This window comes from Epinephelus lanceolatus, chromosome 24 (assembly GCF_041903045.1).
Source record: "Epinephelus lanceolatus isolate andai-2023 chromosome 24, ASM4190304v1, whole genome shotgun sequence".
NCBI classification, from domain to species: Eukaryota; Metazoa; Chordata; class Actinopteri; order Perciformes; family Serranidae; genus Epinephelus; species Epinephelus lanceolatus.
The window spans coordinates 5,108,663-5,128,915 of record NC_135757.1 but is presented as its reverse complement, the minus strand read 5'-3'; the positions used below and the strand labels follow the sequence as shown (position 1 = coordinate 5,128,915).

The following is a 20,253-nucleotide window of genomic DNA, read 5'->3' as shown; positions in this document are numbered from 1 at the left end:
AACATGTGAGTCATCATCCCACCTGGTAGTTCTGGTAGAGGCAGGCCATGGAGCCAGCGGTGGCGTTGTTGCTGTCTGTGTACGGTGGGTTGTCAGAGAAGTGCTGCTGCCCCTGGTAGGCTTGGTGGGAGGCCACACCCTGCTGCATGCCCTGGTGGACCTGCTGCTGGTACATCGGACCTCCGCCGGCGTTGACGTGTGGCTGCAGGCCGCCCATACCACAGCCGAGGGATGACGGGTTTCCTGCAAAACAATTGGGAGAATATACGTCAAGATCGTTCTGGGCCCTCCACTATGGGAGCTGACAGGGGACAAAAAGAAAATCATTTGTGTTATGTTTTTAAAGGGTTAAATCAATCTTTCGACAGTCTTAAAAATGCTTTGAGATGGGGAGAAGGATTTTCTGAATTTTATTTTTTTCTGACGTTGCCTTGTAAAATCTTAAAATAATTGGTCACATCTATTTTTTAAATATTATTTTTTCTTTAAATTTCATTACAAGTTGCATTTAAAAAGGTTTAAATCTAACTTGCATTGACTTTGCAAATAATCTGTATTACCCCTTACATTTCCATTCAGGCTTTTGCAAGCGATATACTGTAAATAAATAAAAATACCGGAAACATCTTTCTGTGTAGAAGCAGATCTATTTTGAGTGGGCGTCCCAAAATAAATTCAGAACACAGGAAACCACAAAACGAATGGCAAAACTGGGCGGGCGTTGCTCAACAGGGACGTTAACAATCAAAGCAAAAGTTGCACATTAACAATCTGTTGCGCCCCAAACTAACAGATGGACACGCTGCCAGATGCGCGGTCCAGACAGACTAGTTAGCGAAGCGTTCAAGGACGGAACACGAGCAAAATATATCAAGGCCACAGATGTATCAATGAATGAAGAGAAAGCCCAGCAGCAATGTTATGCAGACAAAGCCCAAGCAAATACAAAATCTCCGAGGCCTAACGCTGTGTTTTCTGTGTGTGTGTGTGTGGACGAGTGGCGACTGGAGCAGCTGGTGCGATGCTACGTAGCTGAAGGGCAGCTGTGTGTGTTCTCCATTTTTTTCTCTCTCTCCTCTTTTCTTTCTTCCCCTCTCCCTCCTCGCTAACGCTGAGAGCCACGACTCGGCCAAGCCCCCTCCCCCTTCCTCCCCACATCCTCCGCTACTGCTATGATATAGTGACGGCTGTTGCCGGGGGAGGTTGCCATGGGAACCGAGTGATGATTGGTGGTGCTGTCCACTGCCAGGAAGCTTGTTGGGGGAGTTGGGTGGGTGGATGAGGGGGGTTACGAGGGTCGGGTGGTGTGATTTTATCCTGCTGGGGGATGTGTGGGGGGGGGCGGTCAGCTGGGTGGCAGGAGGTCTGGGGGGGTTACAATGAACTTTGGAGTATTTGTTGATGGTAAGAGTGGAGGGGGAGGGGGGGTGTTCAAAGCTCGCTAGCTGTCTAGAAACAGATGGTTAGAGGCTGATGCTAAAAAGCCACTGACTAGGCCTCTTCCAAAGTGCTCTCAGTGCTCTTAAGATCCTAACATGTCATCCAAATTAGCTTCAAGTATGGGAAATCAACGCAGCTACTCAGAGGCATAACATCTGCCATTGGCTTACAGAAAAATCCTTTATCCCAAGAGCCTGTGAGTGCTTATGTGCCTTTGCCACCAGGACTCGAAAACAGAGGAGGGATCTCTCTGAGGAGCTGAGGTGAGTCTATTTACTGGAGAGCAACACTGCTTTCTTTTGTATTTCAAAAAACCCCCGATGAGTTTTGGACCACTAGAGGCACTGTAGAGTAATGCCCCCGAATTGTTAGCATTATATCATGACACAAGGTTGCAGAGACATGAGCGCATTTATTCTTACCGATAGCTTCGTACCAAGTAGATGGCTAAATTCTGAAACCATGACGTCGTGCTTTTTCTCCTACACGTAGAGCTTTAGCCCTTTTAAGAGGCGGTGCTATCGGGTCACTATGAAGTCCTTTCTTTATGCCACCTTTGAATTTTTACACAGAACAAAACAACAGCGGCATCATTCTGCTCCAGTGTGTGAGTTTAAGGCCCCGACACACCAAGCCGACAGTCGGCCATCGACCAAAGTCGGGCTGTCAGTGAGCATCTGTCACCCTAGTTTTTGCGGTGTGTCCCGCACCGTCGGCACTTCGTCAGTGGTGGCTTTTCGGCCAACTGAGCATGTTGAATCAACTTGTCGTGAGAGAGCTCACTCTGATTGGCTGTTCAGGTTTTATTTTCTGAGGGAAGCACAGCCAGTTAGCCTCCGCTAGCTTCCCAGCTAGCCCCGGCTCTCCGTTTGGATCCAACCGGAGCACCGAGCCCTGGTTTGTTATTCAGGTTAAAGTGGGAAGAAGCAGCGGGTTTATCGGGCAGCTGAGTGAAGTGGAGCCTGCGGCGGAAACACCGGGACCATCTGAATGTAATAGTCCGTGGAGGTGCTGCGGTACCACTCTGTCACTCTGCTCTCTCTCACGCAGGCAAAGAACATACATGCCACTTGGCGGTTGGATGTAGCCCCTGTAGTGTGTTCGAATGCAACTGAAACAGGGTGACGTGAGGCGACGTAGACGACGCACATGTTGGCTTTCGTCGCCGCTAGTTCTTTGATGTCGGCTTGGTGTGTCCGCACCTTTAGACAGCAAGCCGGCATTGCAAAAGCAAAAGAGGCATAACAGGCCAGACAAGTGACACAACAGCGTCTAGTGTGACATAACGTACGCGTTAGCAGTGCTTTGTACACGATAACAGTGGCATACCATGGCAATAACAATAATTTTCCATCAGCGTTATATGGTGGCTGATCTAGCAGGGGTTGGGGAAAAAAAGGAGAGGAGCAACGATGAGCACGTAAACCAGCTGACCAATACACGCTGCAGCATTAACTAAATTATAACACCTCTGTGGTGCAGTTAATAACACTCTGCTCAGTCTATTTCACCTTAAAACCCCGTGCCTGGCCTGCCCAGTGTCTTGGCTTTCAAATGAAATGATTCATTCATCAATGCAGTTAACTTTTTATAATAAAAATGATGCGGACCATTATACAAGCATGAGCATCCACAGATGGATACAATCCCACTGGCGCCCCCTGATTTAAAAGTGAGGGTATGGAGGTAGGTTGAAGAGGAGAGGGACCTGGACAAGAGCCACACTGTAAGCGAGTAAATTCATCTGTTAATTTAATTATTGATGACCAAAAACACAGTATGCTATATTTGAAAGGAACAGAAAAATGAATCGTGTGTTGAAATCCAACATTTTGATACACTGTGATGCATCGATAGTCATTTTATTATCGAATCGTTACCCTCTGAATCGTAAAACGAATCGAGGAGATTCCCACCCCTATGATCCCGTCCTCTGCTGGGAGGGTAAGGAGCTTCCGGACCTCATTGTTTTCCAAATATGCGGACGTTTTAGTAAGTGTGCATGTGCCAACCGTGCATGCAGCACAGTTAGGATATAGATTTTATTCTTTACATTCTTAATATCTACTAGTCTTGAACACTGTCGAATAATACACATTTTATTTTATCTTTAATGTGCGTTTTCATTTTCACTTCATTTTTTTGCTTTATATTTGCATACTTCTATTTCAATTCTCTGTTCTTTACAGCTGAGCAACTGTTAAGAGTCACAATTTCCCCTCGGGGGTCAATTAAGTATTTTCGATTCTGATTTTCAGCTGCTGTTCTTTTCTCTTTTTTTTGAGTTAGCTGCTAACTGCGATCAGCTGCTTTGCAAATCGTGAAAACGTCACACCCGTGTCGTCCAGGTTTCTGTCCTATCGGCTATCCCCTTTACATAGACGTCTTTTCGGCACTGTTACGACCTTCAAGGAGAGACAAAGCTGTCACCCCATTCCACGTTTGTACTTCTAATACAGAACAACGAGGCAGCATAACGGTGTGAAATTCCCACCTTGAAGAGGCAGTGTAAAAGGGGCTTTTGACTCACAGCCTGAATCCAAGTGGGCCTGACCCGACCTGCGAGGTTCAGGCCCCGTGGATTAAATCAAGACGGGTTCGCTCCAATATCCTGGTCTTTTTTACTTATACTTAATACTTAATACGTCACATGACAGTTTTTGGTCCATGCTGAACATTCAGTAGGAGGATGTGCATGTTGAGACTGTGTTACAAATGTCTGTTACTGCACTGAGAAGACCTCAGTTGACTTTAGATTGTGATAAATGTTTTAATAATGACTTCTTGTTTTCAGACCCCAAACTGCTGCTGTGGTTTGGGCTCTAGTTGAGCTTGGACAAAAACTATGCTGGTTCATGTCGGGTCGGCCTGATTTTTTTGGGCTAAATCAAAGCAAAGATCAAAGCTCCACCATCAAGTGTTCTCATCTGCCCTTAAATGCCAAAGGAAGAAGGAGAACGCCTACCAGCATGGAAGAACAATATGCTGGTCTATTTTTTACTGTGGGATCAAACTGGGTGGAATTTCACTGGTATCAGTATTGACAACTACATTTCTGGTATCATGACATGTCTGTCAACACACAACAGGACACATGTGGCTGTCTCGCCCCCCGCTGGGCCAATATCAGGAGTTCTATTAGAAATTAAATGAGTAGAAACACAGACAATTAGACAGTAAAGAGTGGCTACATAACCTTGAACAATAAAAACAGACAGAAGCAACAGGAGGCGGCAACAGGTTGCTTCTGCTCGTCCTCAGTGTTTAACTCCATATGGTGCTGAGTCACACGTGCCTGCATGCTGCTTCAATTATAATGTGAAATATAACTTTGCCACGGCTGAGTTTACGAGCAGCTTCAGCCATAGCAAGTTTTCTTCTGTTCTTTGACATTAAGTCCAAGTAGAGGACACAGCCTGGATTGACCCTTTAGAAATCAGTGTGTGGAGATCGTTGCTTGCATCCTGATTCAATCAATCTAAAATAAAAACCATAACAGCGAGAGCATTCATCCTTCTTGCAAAAGAAAACTAAGGCTCCTGTCTTCCGCGTCATCGTGTCATTAGATTCCACTTTTTCCAGGTGGTTAAAGACGCAGCATGTGTACTAGGGATGGGCAGCACAAGCAAAAACACTATTCGAAAATCGTGGCAACTATTCGACTCAATTTATTCGAATAATCCCACCCCCCCTGGAGCCACGCACACAGAGATCCATTCATCATTAAATGCCCGAACATACTCGGGTGTAACGTACGTGGAACGGACTCCATGGAGGTCCGCGTGGACTCAAAGCGGACGTCCGCAAGCCCTGTGCGCACAAAGCTCTGCGCACCAGTGACTGCTCGGCATGTATTTTTCACATCGCGGGGATTTTTCACGGACATTTTTACAGGAAACTACAACGCAGAAGTGCGCTCGACTATGGAAGCCCGAATGACTGCAGACGTTCCTCGCGGAGTCCGTTCCGCTTATAGTACACCCGAGTATGTTCGGGCCTTAAAGCCCAAATGACTGCGGACATTCCTCGCGGAGTAGTAGTCTCTGCATGTTTCTCCTGTTTGTAGAAGAGCACCAAACTAGCTGGTAGCCCATCTCACACCGCTGTAACAATCCTATACTGCCCTCGTGCGGTTAGGAGCTGAATTGCATCTCAAATAAAGGGGGGAAATAAGACGGAAAATAGAAACAGTCGCATTAAAAAATCGATTTTTCAAAAATAAAACGACTATTCGAAATTTGTGACCCATCCCTAATGTGTACGGCCCCTAACTTCCAGGGCTGGTACCTGCGGTTATTCCACAGGCTAGTTAACAACATGTCGGGCAGGAAATCCAATGTGTGGGATCATTTTGAGAAGGTGAAGGACGAACCCAAGGTGATATGTAAACTCATCTTCATTGGTCGACTACAAACATGACGTATCATCTGAAACATGGAAGTAGCTACATGCCCATTAGCCCACAGCGTCATTAATGCTACTCTTACCTTTCTTGCATTTCACACAGCACTTAAAAAAATTTGAACATCCACAACTCTCTCCAAAGTCCCATCCCCATCCTCCATTACGTCCTCATTACATCTATGATAGACGTAGGCGTTGGCAAGGTAACGTTAGATACACGGAAGAGGAGAGCGAGTGTAACATTACAACCAAGACAGTCAAATGCAACCCCCGAGTTAAAAAAAACTCAACCAGAGTCAGAAAGTGCGTTTCCATTAACCCTAGAAATGCGCAAAAAAAAAACCCTAAATATCGCAATAAAAAACTTGTAATGGAAACACCTACATTTCGGAAAAACTCTCAAATAGAGAAAAAGTTTTACGCTTTCATGAGGTGGTTTTTCAGATGTGTCGATAGAGAAGTATTTCGCTAAAGTGTAATGGAAACACTTTTTTCGCAAATATACATCACCGGACATTCAAGTCCTCTGTGAATTCCTCGTTCACGATCTTCTCCCAGAAATCCTTTATCCATGGTCGCTGCCACACATAAGGACTTTGCCTTTGCAATACCACTCGCTCTCTTCGTCTTCGGTTGTAGACTACTGCAACAGCAGCAGTGGCAACCAAGATGACTGCTCGCAAGAGATTTGAAATGTCCATCTGACTTCCGCAAACAAAGTGGAGTCTCGCGGGAAGAGATTTTATGAGAATCGCGGCTCATACGCAAAACGCCTTTTAATGGAAACACCTGCAAGTTGCAATTGTACTTTGTCGAAACTTTAGAAATATCGCATTTATTTTGCGCAAAACTGTAATGGAAACACGACTAGTGATGACTGATGAGTTTTAGAATAAGGTTACATTGCTAACGTTAGATAGTAGCGTTAACGTTACTAGTAAGTGGAAACGCACAAGGACGATAATATTAATGTTTCAGAGGCTACGCTACAGTAGGTTAACATTAGATAGTAGCGTTAACGTTACTAGTAAGTGGAAACACACAAGGAAGATAACGTTAATGTTTCAGAGGCTACGCCACAGTAGGCTAACGTTACATAGTAGCGTTAACGTTACTAGTAAGTGGAAACGCACAAGGAAGATAACGTTAATGTTTCAGAGGCTACGCTACAGTAGGCTAACGTTAGATAGTAGCGTTAACGTTACTAGTAAGTGGAAACGCATAAGGACGATAATATTAATGTTTCAGAGGCTACGCTACAGTAGGCTAACGTTAGCCATTAGCAACTGGATGGTATGTTGTAATATATAACGTTATATGTTACATTAGAGGCAAACTAAACTTGTTACGCAAGTGGTTAAGTCAGTCGGAGGACGCTCGGCCAATCATTGCATTAGTCGGAGTTTTCTTAGAACCATATGAGAATGGAACAATTATGAGTTTTTATCTCTGGTGGAATTCACTTACATTTTAGCGTGCCATCAGCTTATTAATTGCATTTTAACCTAAACAAAGAAAAGCGTAAAATTTTCGGCTCACTCAGTGTGTGACGTGCACTTGTAGATAAAATATAGACCTATATTAATGAAGGTTCATTAGTACGGTTTTATATTTCTCTGTAATGTAGCACAGTGTTAACAATGTTACTGATACTATTCTTTCTCACACCTTCAACTCAAACCACCAAAATACATAATTTAATAATTACCTTCATATTGTAAACATGCTGGTGTTTTTAGTTTTACGTGTACATCTGCACATGCAGTCGAGCTCTGCCTCCTGACAGACACAAAACGACCTGAATTTCTCAAACTTGTCAGGAGAAATACAGAATAGCGAGGCGCCTGGTGATAAGAACAGGTGGCCTGCAGCAGACCTCAGTGGTATCTCCATTATAAACCATATGAGGACACACAGACGCACAATGAATACATAAACTCATAGTCCGGTCCCACAGCAGGCAGCAAAGGAGAAAAAAAAAAAACAAGATCTATGTCTTTTCAGTGCTTTCAAAAACAAAATGCAAGCACACACACCAAAAAACATACAGTCACACACAAAGTCATTCACACGCACACAAATAAACAGAAGCACACACACTGTAATACACAAGTAGTCGCAGACATGCACACACAGTCATTGAAACACACACACAGGCCTAAACCCTCATCAAAGGCTTCACTCTGGTCTCTATTCAGGGTCTATCGTTACTATAGCGACCGGCTAGCTGGGAGAAGCTCTTTAGAGCGCCCTATCTGGGCTGCTTCCCTTAAAGCGTGATCCAGATCCCATTTCCATCTTCTTACACCATTGACTGATGCGAGCATACAAATAAAACAAAGAGAAACACTGGCTGACTGACAATTAGCCCAGCGTCCAAAGATGAGGGGCCTGCTCATTAGCTCGGAGATACTGGAGGAGCCCGACTGTCTAGGCTCGGGGCCTATCACCTAAATCCTTTGGTTTTAGTCCACTCATAACCATAGAAACCACATCTTCATCCCACTGCCAGCTTATCACGAGGAAGAGGGGGGTATACAGTCATTAGCTGCGCAGGATATCAACACCATCCTGCAGCCAGAGGGTGGTCAGTTTGGGCTGTGGCTGCTCAGACTGTGTGCTGTCAGTCACTTTAAAAACTCACTAGTGGGATTATTAAAGTGACTCCTGAGGATTTTAATCTGTTGGGAAGATGTAAAGCAGAGGTGAGATGGGTATTCAAATCATTTCGCTGGGATTATTATCGTCATTGATATGAGGAGCCTTTTAGCATCTTATTTCTTATATTACCTCTTGCATGCCTCCGAAAACCAGTCAAGTTGCGTTTAACAACCATGTCTCTCCAGACTTGTATGTCGCCATGACGTAGACAACGCTTCAAATATGGATGCTGCCTCAAAGAAGCTACAAATTCGAAAACATGGATGCTTCACACACACCTTCAACCAGGCAACCAAGGTCTACACAATCAGCACACGCAAGATAGAGTCACCAGCTCAGTATCTAAATGTCTCCTCTTCTGTTCACGAGTTATGTCTTGAAAACAGAAATCAGCACAGAGCATCATAAAATGACTCACCTGTGTCAGAGATGGTCTGTGTACAGCTTACATCACCTCCTCCATGTGACATCACCACCATGGTAGTCCGTCCCATACCGTGGAGGAGGTTCTGCTGTGATGGGTGAGGGCCAGGATGTGACAGCGGCGGGGGGTTAGTGTTGGGGCGTCCCAGCGGCATGCCGTCAGGCCCCACCGGTCCGCCACCTGGCCCCATAGGCCCACAGTTACTCATGGAGGAGGCCTGCATCTGGGCTATCATGTCGGGGAACTGGCCCGGACGAGAGCCCAGATGGCCCCCAGACGTGTCCATGTTCTGGCAGTGCTGCATGGCGTCTCCTGGACCCCGCAGCCTCTGCTGAGCTAGGAGGTTCTGCTGAGGCCCACTGGGGACCATACCTGTGCTGTCGTTGTAGTGCAGCTGTGCAGATCCTTGAGGCCCCGGGCCGGGGCTAAGACCTGGACGATGGCTGTTCCCAGCCATGTTGTGGGAGCTCTGGCAGCTCATGGACTGGAGGAGCTGGGCCATGGAGGTGTTTGGCGGAAGGTTTCCGAGTCGGCCCACTTTCCGCAGCTGCTCGGTGGCACTGGGCCCTGCCATGTGTGGTCCTCCCATGCCTCGTTTGTTGAGCATGTTGTAGACCATGTTGTTACTGTTGTCGTGGTTTGCAGGAGCGCTGCCTGACGACTGCTTCCGTTTGCGCATGGGGTCTCTCTGCTGGGCCATGAGCTTGTCTCTAAGAGCTGCCCGACCGCTCTGGCCCTCAGGAGTGTTGAGCAGCATGGTGGAGTTTGGCGGGAGCATTGAGTTTAAAGTGCTGTGTCCCTCCATGCCTCGAGGGCCGCTCAAAGAGCCAGGGTGTCCGCCACCTCCTCCATTACCTCCGCCACCTGCCCCCATGCCTGCCATTCCACCACCACCACCTCCAGCCATGCCAGCAGGGCTGTTGCCAGCAGCGCTGAGTTTGTTTTGATTTGCTAGCTGTGCTTTGGCTGCGGCTGACAAGAGACTGCTGGCGGGGAAGGAAGCGGCATTCTGTTGGTTGAGAATCTGGTTGAGGGGCATCCCCAGGAGTCCTGGGTGGCCCTTCTGGGAAGCGCTGGGGGTTGCCATAGAAGAGGACGACGACGAGGAAGAGGTGGGTGAGTACATGGGGTTGCTGTGCTGCTGGGTGCCCATCGAGTTTCCCATCCCGGGCAGCAGCTGTGAGTCTTTGTACTGGTGGTGTGGGTCAGTTTTGTTGGTGGAGGGGCTGGAGGGCATGGCTGGTCTGGGAGATCCCATGGCAGACCTGGGGGAACGAGGGGGGACCTTCATGTTGCCACATGGAGCCTGGTGCCCCGAGGGCATTGCAAAGTTCCCGTGGTCAGAGGAAGTGGAGGATGAGCGTGAGCGATGAGGGGAGGCCTCCATTCTCCCGAGGGCAGGCCCCGCCATGTGGACAGGGGAAGTGACAGGGGAGGGGGACATGGAGGAAGCCGGACCACCCTGTTGAGTCCTTTGAACATGGCCGCCATGCCCCACAGGCCCAGGCTTCACTGTGGGTAAAGGTAAGTTGCTTGGCAAGGGAACGATGGCGGGAGGGGGTATGTTTACATTCATCATTTGTACCTGAGAGTGGATGTTAGGCTGGAAGTTGGAGGGGTTGGGGGCGTTGGTGGGGGGCTGGCTGACTGGCTTGCTGGGGATGGGGTCCAGGATGCCTAATGGGTCTTTTTCGGAGGTCAACTGCCTTTTCTGAAGGGCACAGGATGGTGGTATGGATGGAGGTGGTGGTACAGGATGCACAGGGGGCTGTGTTTTATGGTGAAACGCTGCACGGGGCATATCCATACCAGGGGGGAAGTTCCCCCGAGGCATGTTCATGACAGGGCTTTTGGCAGTGGCCGTGGGGGAGAGGGGCGTGCTAGTCCTCCCTGTCATGGCGCAGGATGGCTGGCCCGCAGGGGAGCCATGGAGCATTACACTGGGTGGGGAAAGAGGCGTCCTGGTGTTCCCGTGGATGGAGGCCGAGCCAGGACTTCCTGGAAACCCACAAGGATTGGTCCTTGGAAAGCCATCAGGGCTGCCCAGAGTGTCCGCACTGGGAGACTGTGAGCCATCTCCGTACAGCTTAGCACTGGAGGGAGGTGGGCTCAGCATGCCTCCGTACCCAACCCGGTAAGGGGATTTGGGGCCTGGCTCCCCACTGCCCAGCCTCTGCGGCCTGGGGTACCCAGAGTAGAGCTCGGGCTGCTGGCCTCCACCCATCTCCTGGGGTGGATACAGCCTCTGCTGCTGCTGTCCAGCTGCCATCATCATCTTGAAAGGATTCTTGCAGTCTGGGCCGACAGCGTTGGGCAGACCATCGTGGGGTTTAGTCCTTATTGCTCGTTGAGACGTGGAATGCGCAGCGACCACAGACGATGTACCTTGAAGCCAGACAAAGCACATCAGAGTTAAATCAACATCAACACCAAGGACGAAATATAACATATGCAGATTGTTATCTACAAGCGACAGCAGAGACTGCCTTAGACTCTCTTATTGTCCGTCATTTTGATGGACAGGGGCATAATAATTCTGTCATAATTTTCATTTTCATTTTTTAATGATAATAAAACATATTTAATATCATTTAATTTTCATTTTTCAATCATTAATATATAGAACAAGCTTCGAAACATCGACTTTTTTGAGTTTTCAAACAACTGGATTTGCTCGTACCTCCCCCTGGACTGGTCAGCGTCAGAGGTGGGTGCGTCTCCATGCTCTTGTGCAGCGTGGCCACAGCCAGAAGCTTCCTCTTGTGAATGCAGAGCTTGGTGACGTCTTCATCTGCTTTCACATCCTCCGCTGTCCTCTGCTTGACAGCTGCCCCTGGGTCGAAGTTGAACACCTGAGGACAAAGAACAGGTGATTTTAACAGATATAAATTCACAGCTACCCGTGCTGATTTGTTCTGTACTCTGTCATGCTCCTGCACGTCTTGCCGAATGATCAGGTTTGATTTTTTTGCAGATTAAAAGAGTGAAATGTTGCATTTGCAGTATAATGACACAACATGACATGCGGAAATTTTTAAATGAGATTTCTACTTGGTAGCTGAAGGTTGAGCAAAAGACAGAGAAAGGTCACAGTGACTATTTTTGTTTCGATGGTCAAAACTCATCCAGAAAGATGGTTACAGCTGAATAAAGCCAGAGAACGAAGGAGGTACATGCAGCTTTACACAATTAATTCAAGTGAATTCATAAATCCAAGGATAACCATGAGCTTATTAATGTGGATTTGCGAGTAATCAGAGGAACCACAGGGATGCTGCGGGTCCAGAACGAGGGTGGTGAGGTGCAGTTAGAAAGCCACCATGCTGCTCCACTGTGCCATGTAAATGTGCAGCCGCCCACCCTTCAGTATTATGTAAATCACAGCCAGGTGTAGCAGCACAGTGTATTTTCCTTACACTCGTCTCTTGGGACTGTGCACTGTAATGTGAAGAAAATTACTCGCAGATAATCATCAGAGACAGAGGTGATCCTGAGAACCTGGAGTAACATCCCACATCTTAGGATAGTAAAGATTTAAACACACGTTTATACACACTTAATGCCTCAGGACAGATTTTGACCGACAGTTTAAGGCTGATCTTAAGTCGTATGAAGGCTCTATGCCACAGCCTATGCCATTATACTTACTGAGTAGCAGGTAGCACCTTGTATGGTAGCCTTGGCCACCAGTGTGTGACTGTGTGTGAATGGGTGAATGTGACATGTAGTGTTAAAGTGCTTTGAGTGGCCGGAAGACTAGAGAAGTGCTATACAAGTGCAGCCCATTTATTTGCGCAATTAAAAGCTGATGCTCTGCTTATTTATGGAGCCACTGCATTGTCAACAACACGGCCATGCAAATATTTCACAATAAAAAGCCCTGTGAAGGGGATTCTGTCCACAGAAACCTTGTCCGAAGGCTTTTATTTTGAAACGGAAACAGGAAAGGTTGAGTTATAAAGATTTGAAACTGTAGTAAAAGGGGGTATAATGTCAAAATGATCATCAACAAACCATTTCCCCAGTATATTTTTGCCAAAACGGCAGGCGTCATGCTGAAAAAAATAGGCAAGACTGTGCCAGAACACCGCTGCTTATGCTAGCAGTGTGGCCTGGGCGTGATACACACAGAAAACATGACTTAATAGCAACAATATCAAAACACAAGACCAAAATGTGGCTCTGTTACATCTCACAAGGTTTCCAGACAAAACAACTGTCTTTTGCTAGACACGTTTTCCCCACAAATACCATGCTAACATTATTAGCATAAGCTTATGACATTTCCCATTGTATAAATTAGCCTAATGGCTAGTGGATTTTTCCTTTACTCATTTAAAGCAAAACAAACCTGTTACACGAGGTCAGATTATTGTTCTTTAGCCACTGAGCTCTTTCGCAGAAACGATTCATGATGGTTTGCGTTATTGTTTACTGGCACATCGTAAATATGCTTTGTTCTTTCAATATTGGATTGTGTTGTTAATGTGCTAACTGGCAAAGCAGCGTCAAGAGGGTTTTCCGGTTTCACTTTTTGAATGTCGAATACAGGCTACCGCCATTTGCTGATGTGAAAAGTTATTTGATCTCACACAGGCGCAGAAAGTACGTGCTGACTGGCCGTTAGCTGTAGTCTGCGGTGTGATCATGTGCAACTTTTTGTCCGAGACATGAGGCAACGCAACAGTCGGCTTTCGTTAATGCTAGTTCTTCTAAAGTTGGCTTTGCGGTGTGTCCCGCACCGTTGGCACTTCGGCGTCTGCGGCTTTTCAGCCGACTGAGCATGTTAAATCAGCGGTGGATCTTGTCGGTGAGAGAGATCACTCTGATTGGCTGTTCAGGTTTTATTTCCTCGCCCCTGTAGAGAGTGAATCTGCCTGTGGTGAAACCGGGGCTAACCGGTGCTTCCTCCTCAGGCTCCACTTCACTCAGCTGCCCGACAGACCCGCTGCTTCTTCACACTTTAACCTGAATAGCCGCAGCATGACCGGAGGAAAGCACAGCCAGTTAGCCTCCGCTAGTCTCTGAGCTAGCCCCGGCTCTCCGTTTGGATCCAACCGGAGCACCGAGCCCTGGTTTGTTATTCAGGTTAAAGTGGGAAGAAGCAGCGGGTTTATCAGGCAGCTGAGTGAAGTGGAGCCTGTGGAGGAAACACCGGGACCGTCTGGATGTAATAGTCCGTGGAGGTGCTGCGGTGCTCGGCTGCACAGATAGGAAACCCCTCGGCTGACAGGATGTACCACTCTCTCACTCCGCTACTTTGTTTATCTCACTCATTCCTCGGACTTCTGGTTTCCCTTTTTGCGTTATTTCCTCTCACGCAGGCGCAGAACATACGTGCTACTTGGCCGTCGGATGTAGTCCGTGTAGTGTGTTCAAACGCAACTGACACAGGGCGACGTGAGGCGACGTAGACGACGCAACAGTTGGCTTTCGTTGCCGCTAGTTCTTTGATGTCAGTTTGGTGTGTCCGCACCTTAAGACGCTTAGGTATTAGTCAAATGCTCAGGTGTCAATAGGGAAACTGAGTTACGGCTAATAAACTTTAGATTTTGGCAGCAAAATGGATGAAAATTGAAATGAATATTCTTTTTTTTTTCCCTTTGGCAAGTGGCCGTGGCATAAGTGGGATAATGCCCTTCGAGGTGTCCATAATCAGGAATTAATGGTGAACAGGGAGACGTGAACAGTCTGACGTGCAGCGGAGGACACCTCACAGGGCATTATCCCTTATATAAAAGCTTTGTTTCCACTGAAGGAAATGTTTTTCAGTTTACAGTTTACAGCGTAGGCTCTTTGACGATGCGTAACCATCGCTGTAGTCTGAGGTATGGTGCATTTTTTTTATGCATATGTATAAAGCCGGCTTTAAAAGTCATGTGGATTAATGTAGGGGGAGAATGTTTGGTGGGTGGGGAGGGTGGTGTCTGCTTTATTATAACATAAATAATAGAGCAGAGAAGTCAACATTTCCGCAGACGAGATGATATCAGCCTGATCCGACAGACATGGTGTGTTGGGGACAAATTTAGCTTCAAGAAGGATAATCGGTCGGATTACCTCGTGTAATGTGATACAGCGGACGCCTCACGACACCCCGCATTTGTAGTTTGGTCCTTCACAGCGAGTGGAAGTGGCCGGCCTGAATTTATTTCATACATGCTGAGCATATGGAGGGGTGGATTATGCTGCAGGGGTGGTGTGAGAGCTTTCTCTGGACATTATTATGCTCTGTCCCACCGTGAAAACTGGTCACTATTGGAATCCATTGTAGCCGACATTAATTCAAACTGACCACAGCCACCGCGCTCCGTGAAGGACACGACTACAAACTCTTTACAGCCACCTCTCAAGCTGACAGGGGTGACTTTTTGATCCTCAAAAGACGATTTCAACAAAAACAAAAGCATCACTTTAATAACAGTGGCCTGTCAGAAGCGGTTTTCACCTTGGTCTGACTAGTGTGACACCATTTCCTCCTCACAGACATGTTTACTTCGTCCTCAGTCTTCCCTCCATCTCTTTCCCTCCTTCGTGGCTGCCGTAACGAATGTCAAAGAAGTAATGTGTCCTATCTTGAGGCAGAGACATGTCAGGAGCCGATTGTCTGCTCTGAATTAAAATATCACGTGGTCTGAAGAGGCATTTAGCTAACACTCATTCTCGGTGACTTGCAGCAAAATCTGCGGAAAAGTTCACCTTTATCGTCACAGCTGCTCCAGACTGCAGCCGACTTTTACAGGCAATTAGCAAAAGCAACAAACAGTTAAACGGCAAAATAAACTCAATGTGGAAATTAACAAACCTTAAAATTGTGCGAGGCTCATGGAACCTTAAATGAAATGTTTTCCCATTTGTGTTCAGCTAGTAAAATCAATCAAACATATGGCATTAATTAAAATTAAAGTAAAGTCTAAAGAAAATGTTCGATCGGTTGAAACACCTGCACAACCGAGCGTGCAGCGTCTTCACTGACATTAACTTCTCCTTTAAGAGTATAAACAAGAAAATGGTTGTGTGCAGGTATCAGACACTTAAATTAAAGAGTTTTTCCAAGATACCTTTTTAAGACCTCAACAAAGAAAAATGAATACCATTAAACACCAACAAACGGCATTAATACAAGGCAGTAAACATCACGTTCATATCAGCAGTGCTCCAGCGCCCGATGCGTTCACTCCCATCGTCCCAAGTTTTTCAGTATATCCTCTAAGTCGCCTTGATGCCATGACTTGTGACCGCATTATGAGTAATAAAGTAATAAAATCATATAGATTTGATTAGGAATTCAGACATGTCTCCATTAGTCTAAGTTTCATCTCAAAATTTAAGACTTCTCACAAGTAAAAAATAAGACTTTTTAAGACATTTTATGGCCTTAAATTTTCAAAATCAATTTAAGACTTTTATAGGATCTGCAGGAACCCTGAAAGTAATGACATAAAAGGGCTCTGCATGCAGAAGGTATCCTCAGAAAAGGGAAACTCATGTTCGATGTGATCAATACAATCAAAGAAAGGGGATTTTAGCCACAACTTAACCCATTTGCCGTTGTGAACATGATGACCTCGTCCTCCAGATCTCCTGACGTGGGCAATCTTACACCGTGAGCCAATGAAAGCGTGAAAGAGTCTATTTTGTGTTTGTGACCTCGTTAAAAGCTAATGTTAGCTAATTTTAGGTACTATTTTCTCCCTACTAGGTCAGGGATACTCAACTTGCTTTGCCCGGGGGCCACTTTTGCAAAACGACAGGAGGCCAGGGGCCAGTTTCAGCAGTCCTACACAGGTCAGGTGAACGCAGGGTGTTTCTAGGAGTTCAGGACATTCAGGACCAAGACCAGACTTCTGCTGGGGATCCTCTCCTGGCACGTTTTTGATAAACAAGCTGTATTTTGATGCTATTTTATGCACTCTGGCACTGTATTTATATTAAAAGTACAAAAACAAATCCCAGTGTGAACACATTTACTTTCATTGTGATTTAAAAAATGGTCGGGGGCCATCCAGTTGCCTATCTGGGGCCAGATTTGGCCCCCAAGCAGTTGTCACAGCAGAAACATTTATGTTTACAATCAGCTGAATCCACTCCTCCCGACTGAAGACGGAGGTTTCTGATCCACATCTGCCGCTGTTTCTCTGTGAGTTTGTTTTTTAACTTCTCCCTTAATGTTCTACAATTTTCGGGACTTAAAGTGGCCTTAGATTTTTTCCGATTTGATATATCAGAAAAGCCGTGAACAGCACAAATCATAGGCCTTTGTTCAGTGTTGGTAGTCCTGCCTCCAGCTGCCTGCCCTCCATCTAGACAGCGCATGTCTGACATCATACGCAAGGACGTTATCCCGCTTAAGATGCACCGTTTGATCAGCTTGTGACTGGAATCAGACAGTTTCCAGCTTGATTGTCCATGTCCAGTCTCAGATAAAGCTGATCCTGTGGCGATCGCATGATGTTTAACATGACCCGCTGCGACCTGACACCTTGTGCAGTCACAAATTGAACTTTTAAGTGTTTGATTGCATTTAAATCCATCTCCAAATAGGAGGGCTCAGACACAAGATTCACCACACTCACCCAAAATCCTGTTTGACGTCTCGACATCTTGAAATGAGATGCGGTTTTCCACTTTTTTACCTCGCAGAACAACTGACGAATAAAACTTTATACAAGAACGATGGCCAAGATCGACATCTGAAGTACAGAAACGCCAGCTGCTAATTCAAGTTTAGGTTTGACTGACAGTTTTTAATCCACTAGGAGACCTTGTGTATCTGTAATTTTTTGGACAGCAGCATTTTAACTTAATTTGCAGATTGAGACTTCCATCTTAATCTTTAATCAGGATAGCTCCTGGAGCCCAGCGAAGGGGCAGCTGTAAAAACCTCCAAACGACTGCTGCATTTAAAATGAATCAGGACAAAGAATTACCTTGTGGAGGATGAGTGGGCACTCCAGGCCGCATTTGCAGGTTCCATCTGTCAGCAGGTAGGTCTTCACCTGCTCCAAGCTGGACAGCAGCGAGCCACTGGGACTGCACACAGAAAACAACAACAACATTAGGCTGAGGACAGAGACGTCAGCTGGTGGAGCTCCACAGCTCAAACACTCCTCTGATGTTATACGTTGCAAATGAAATGGGCTCTTGATTATTTTTTAGACAGAAGTGCCCACTATGAGACGATATTTGGCATTTAACTGAGCATCTGTATGCAGACATATTACAAGGGTTTAGTACTCCCACCACAGTTTTATTCCTGACTCACAAGATGAAAAGGAGCCGCTGCACACTGACAGACATACAAAGGGTTTTTTGGGTGGGTTAGCAGCTCCTTGAGGCAGCTTCTGCTGCAGGTTTTATAGGCTTGCAACCATGAAATCAAACAGTAAAATCCTCCCACTCCACAGTGCCTCACCACAGTGGAATACCTCCATACATATGACCTAAAAGCAAGCATTTAAAACATTTTGCGTGCCGATGAAGCAGGAGCATGCACCACACTGGCAGCAGACGATATTGTTTTGAATAAGAAGTTTTATTGTTGCACTTTTTTTTTTTTAGCAAAAAGTAGATTTTAAAATATTTTTAGTTAGAAATGGTTCCATATTAGAATATCCTAATGTAAAGCACGTGAAGCAGGATTTATAGCTGACCCTACACCTACGGCACAGGCTCTATGTGGATTCCACGCAGAAATATAAATCCCAAATGAGATTGCTTCAAGCCTAGCAGTCTGCTTTTGTTTTGTTTTTTGCTAGTCAGTGTGTTTTGCAGTGTACTTCTGGCATACTTTGGACCCCAGATTTTGCTGCAGAGTGAGCACTCCTACTTTTCAGGCTGCTCTTTGGTACAGACAGCTGCTGCGGACACGGTGCAGCCGCATGGAGGAGGAAAGAGTCAGCACCGAAGGCTCCGACACAGGCCTGTCACGATAACTAGAGTTGTACCGACACCGATACCAGTATCGGAAATGCCTCCGATACTGCCTAAAATGCGGTATCGGCGAGTACAGCCTTTGACCAATCCGATACCACGTAATGCCTCACGTCATTACACATACGCACGCTACAGGCAAACAAAATGGAAATGGAGTGGAGTTTAAAAAGCATTCTACTGTAGCCTTTAAAATGTCTTTTTTACCAAATTGTTTGGCTGCACTATAACATGTGTCTTGATCTGTGTCAACACTGGATAATAATAAAAAAGTTTTATGGCATTCATTCTACTATTATGTATTTATTTCTTAATATTTTACATAGAGTTTTAGGAGTTGAGACATACAACAATTCAAATCCCATCCATTTTTATTTTACGTGCTGGTATCGGATCGGTACTCGGTATCGGCAGATACCTAAGGTTCAGGGATCGGAATCAGTATCGGGAAGGAAAAAGTGGTATCGGTACATCTCTAACGATAACAAATTTTGCTGGGCGATTAATTGCGTCAGAAATTATTGCAATAAGCGATAATATTTTAAGACCGTTTTTATTATTGTTGTAATTTTGCTGTTTTTAGACCATTTTTTAAACTTATATAATAAAAATAACGGCATATTGATGCAAGTACACCCTTCTAAAGAGAAATAAACATTTATTTAACAAGAATATTTAGGAATGCAAAAAAGAAAATTTAAATATCCAAAATAACTTTCTCTTACGTTCAACTCTCTTTTTTTCCTCCGCCTCGTCTCCCCCTCACGAAGATCGCACCGTGTATGTGTAGCCCATAGCCCCGCCTCCTCCACAGAGACAACGACACTCGATGACAAGAGCTTTCCCTCCGTTCATTACGCTAATGAACCAACTCACCTGGCTGCCAGACGATGCACGGCAGTGAACGCTCTCGTCGTCCAGTCTCTTTGGTGGGCAGAGACGAGGAAAACAAACACGCATGAGTATGGCAAGTAATCGCGTCCGGAAAAGTTACCGTCTCCCTTTTAATTTACTGTGCAATTAACCGGATTATCATATATCGAGACAGGACTACTCCGAGATAACACCATCGTCTCCCTTCTTCTTAGAAATGGTGACTTTCCAGCTCACAGCAACTTAATATGAAAAGGTGTCTGGCTTTTGACATCTAGTGTCAGCAAAAAATGTTGTTGCACATTTACGATCTTTCATTAGCGCAGTTAGCTATCTTACGTGAATATCGCTCTCACAGAGGTCATTTTGTGTAGAAGTTTGTGTCAAATTTAAAGAAATTCCCTTGAGGCATTCCTGAGATATCATGTTCACAATGATGGGACGGACATATTTGTTTTGAACAGCCAAATCTGATTCGACTGACATAATTCTGAGACGATTACAGGCCTTTCAATAAT

The 20,253-nt window shown here is 45.8% G+C and overlaps 1 protein-coding gene across 1 annotated transcript in view; it reads right to left on the bottom strand.

Moving 5' to 3' along the window:
• mbd5 (methyl-CpG binding domain protein 5) overlaps positions 1-20,253 on the bottom strand; it is a 41,193-nt gene that overhangs the window by 5,949 nt on the left and 14,991 nt on the right. The window contains exons 3-6 of the mRNA XM_033616213.2: positions 17,860-17,962; positions 11,610-11,781; positions 8,924-11,314; positions 23-243 (exon numbers count right to left, since the gene is read on the bottom strand). Coding sequence (XP_033472104.2) covers positions 23-243; positions 8,924-11,314; positions 11,610-11,781; positions 17,860-17,962 — 2,887 coding nt within the window. The remainder of the gene's footprint in view (positions 1-22; positions 244-8,923; positions 11,315-11,609; positions 11,782-17,859; positions 17,963-20,253) is intronic.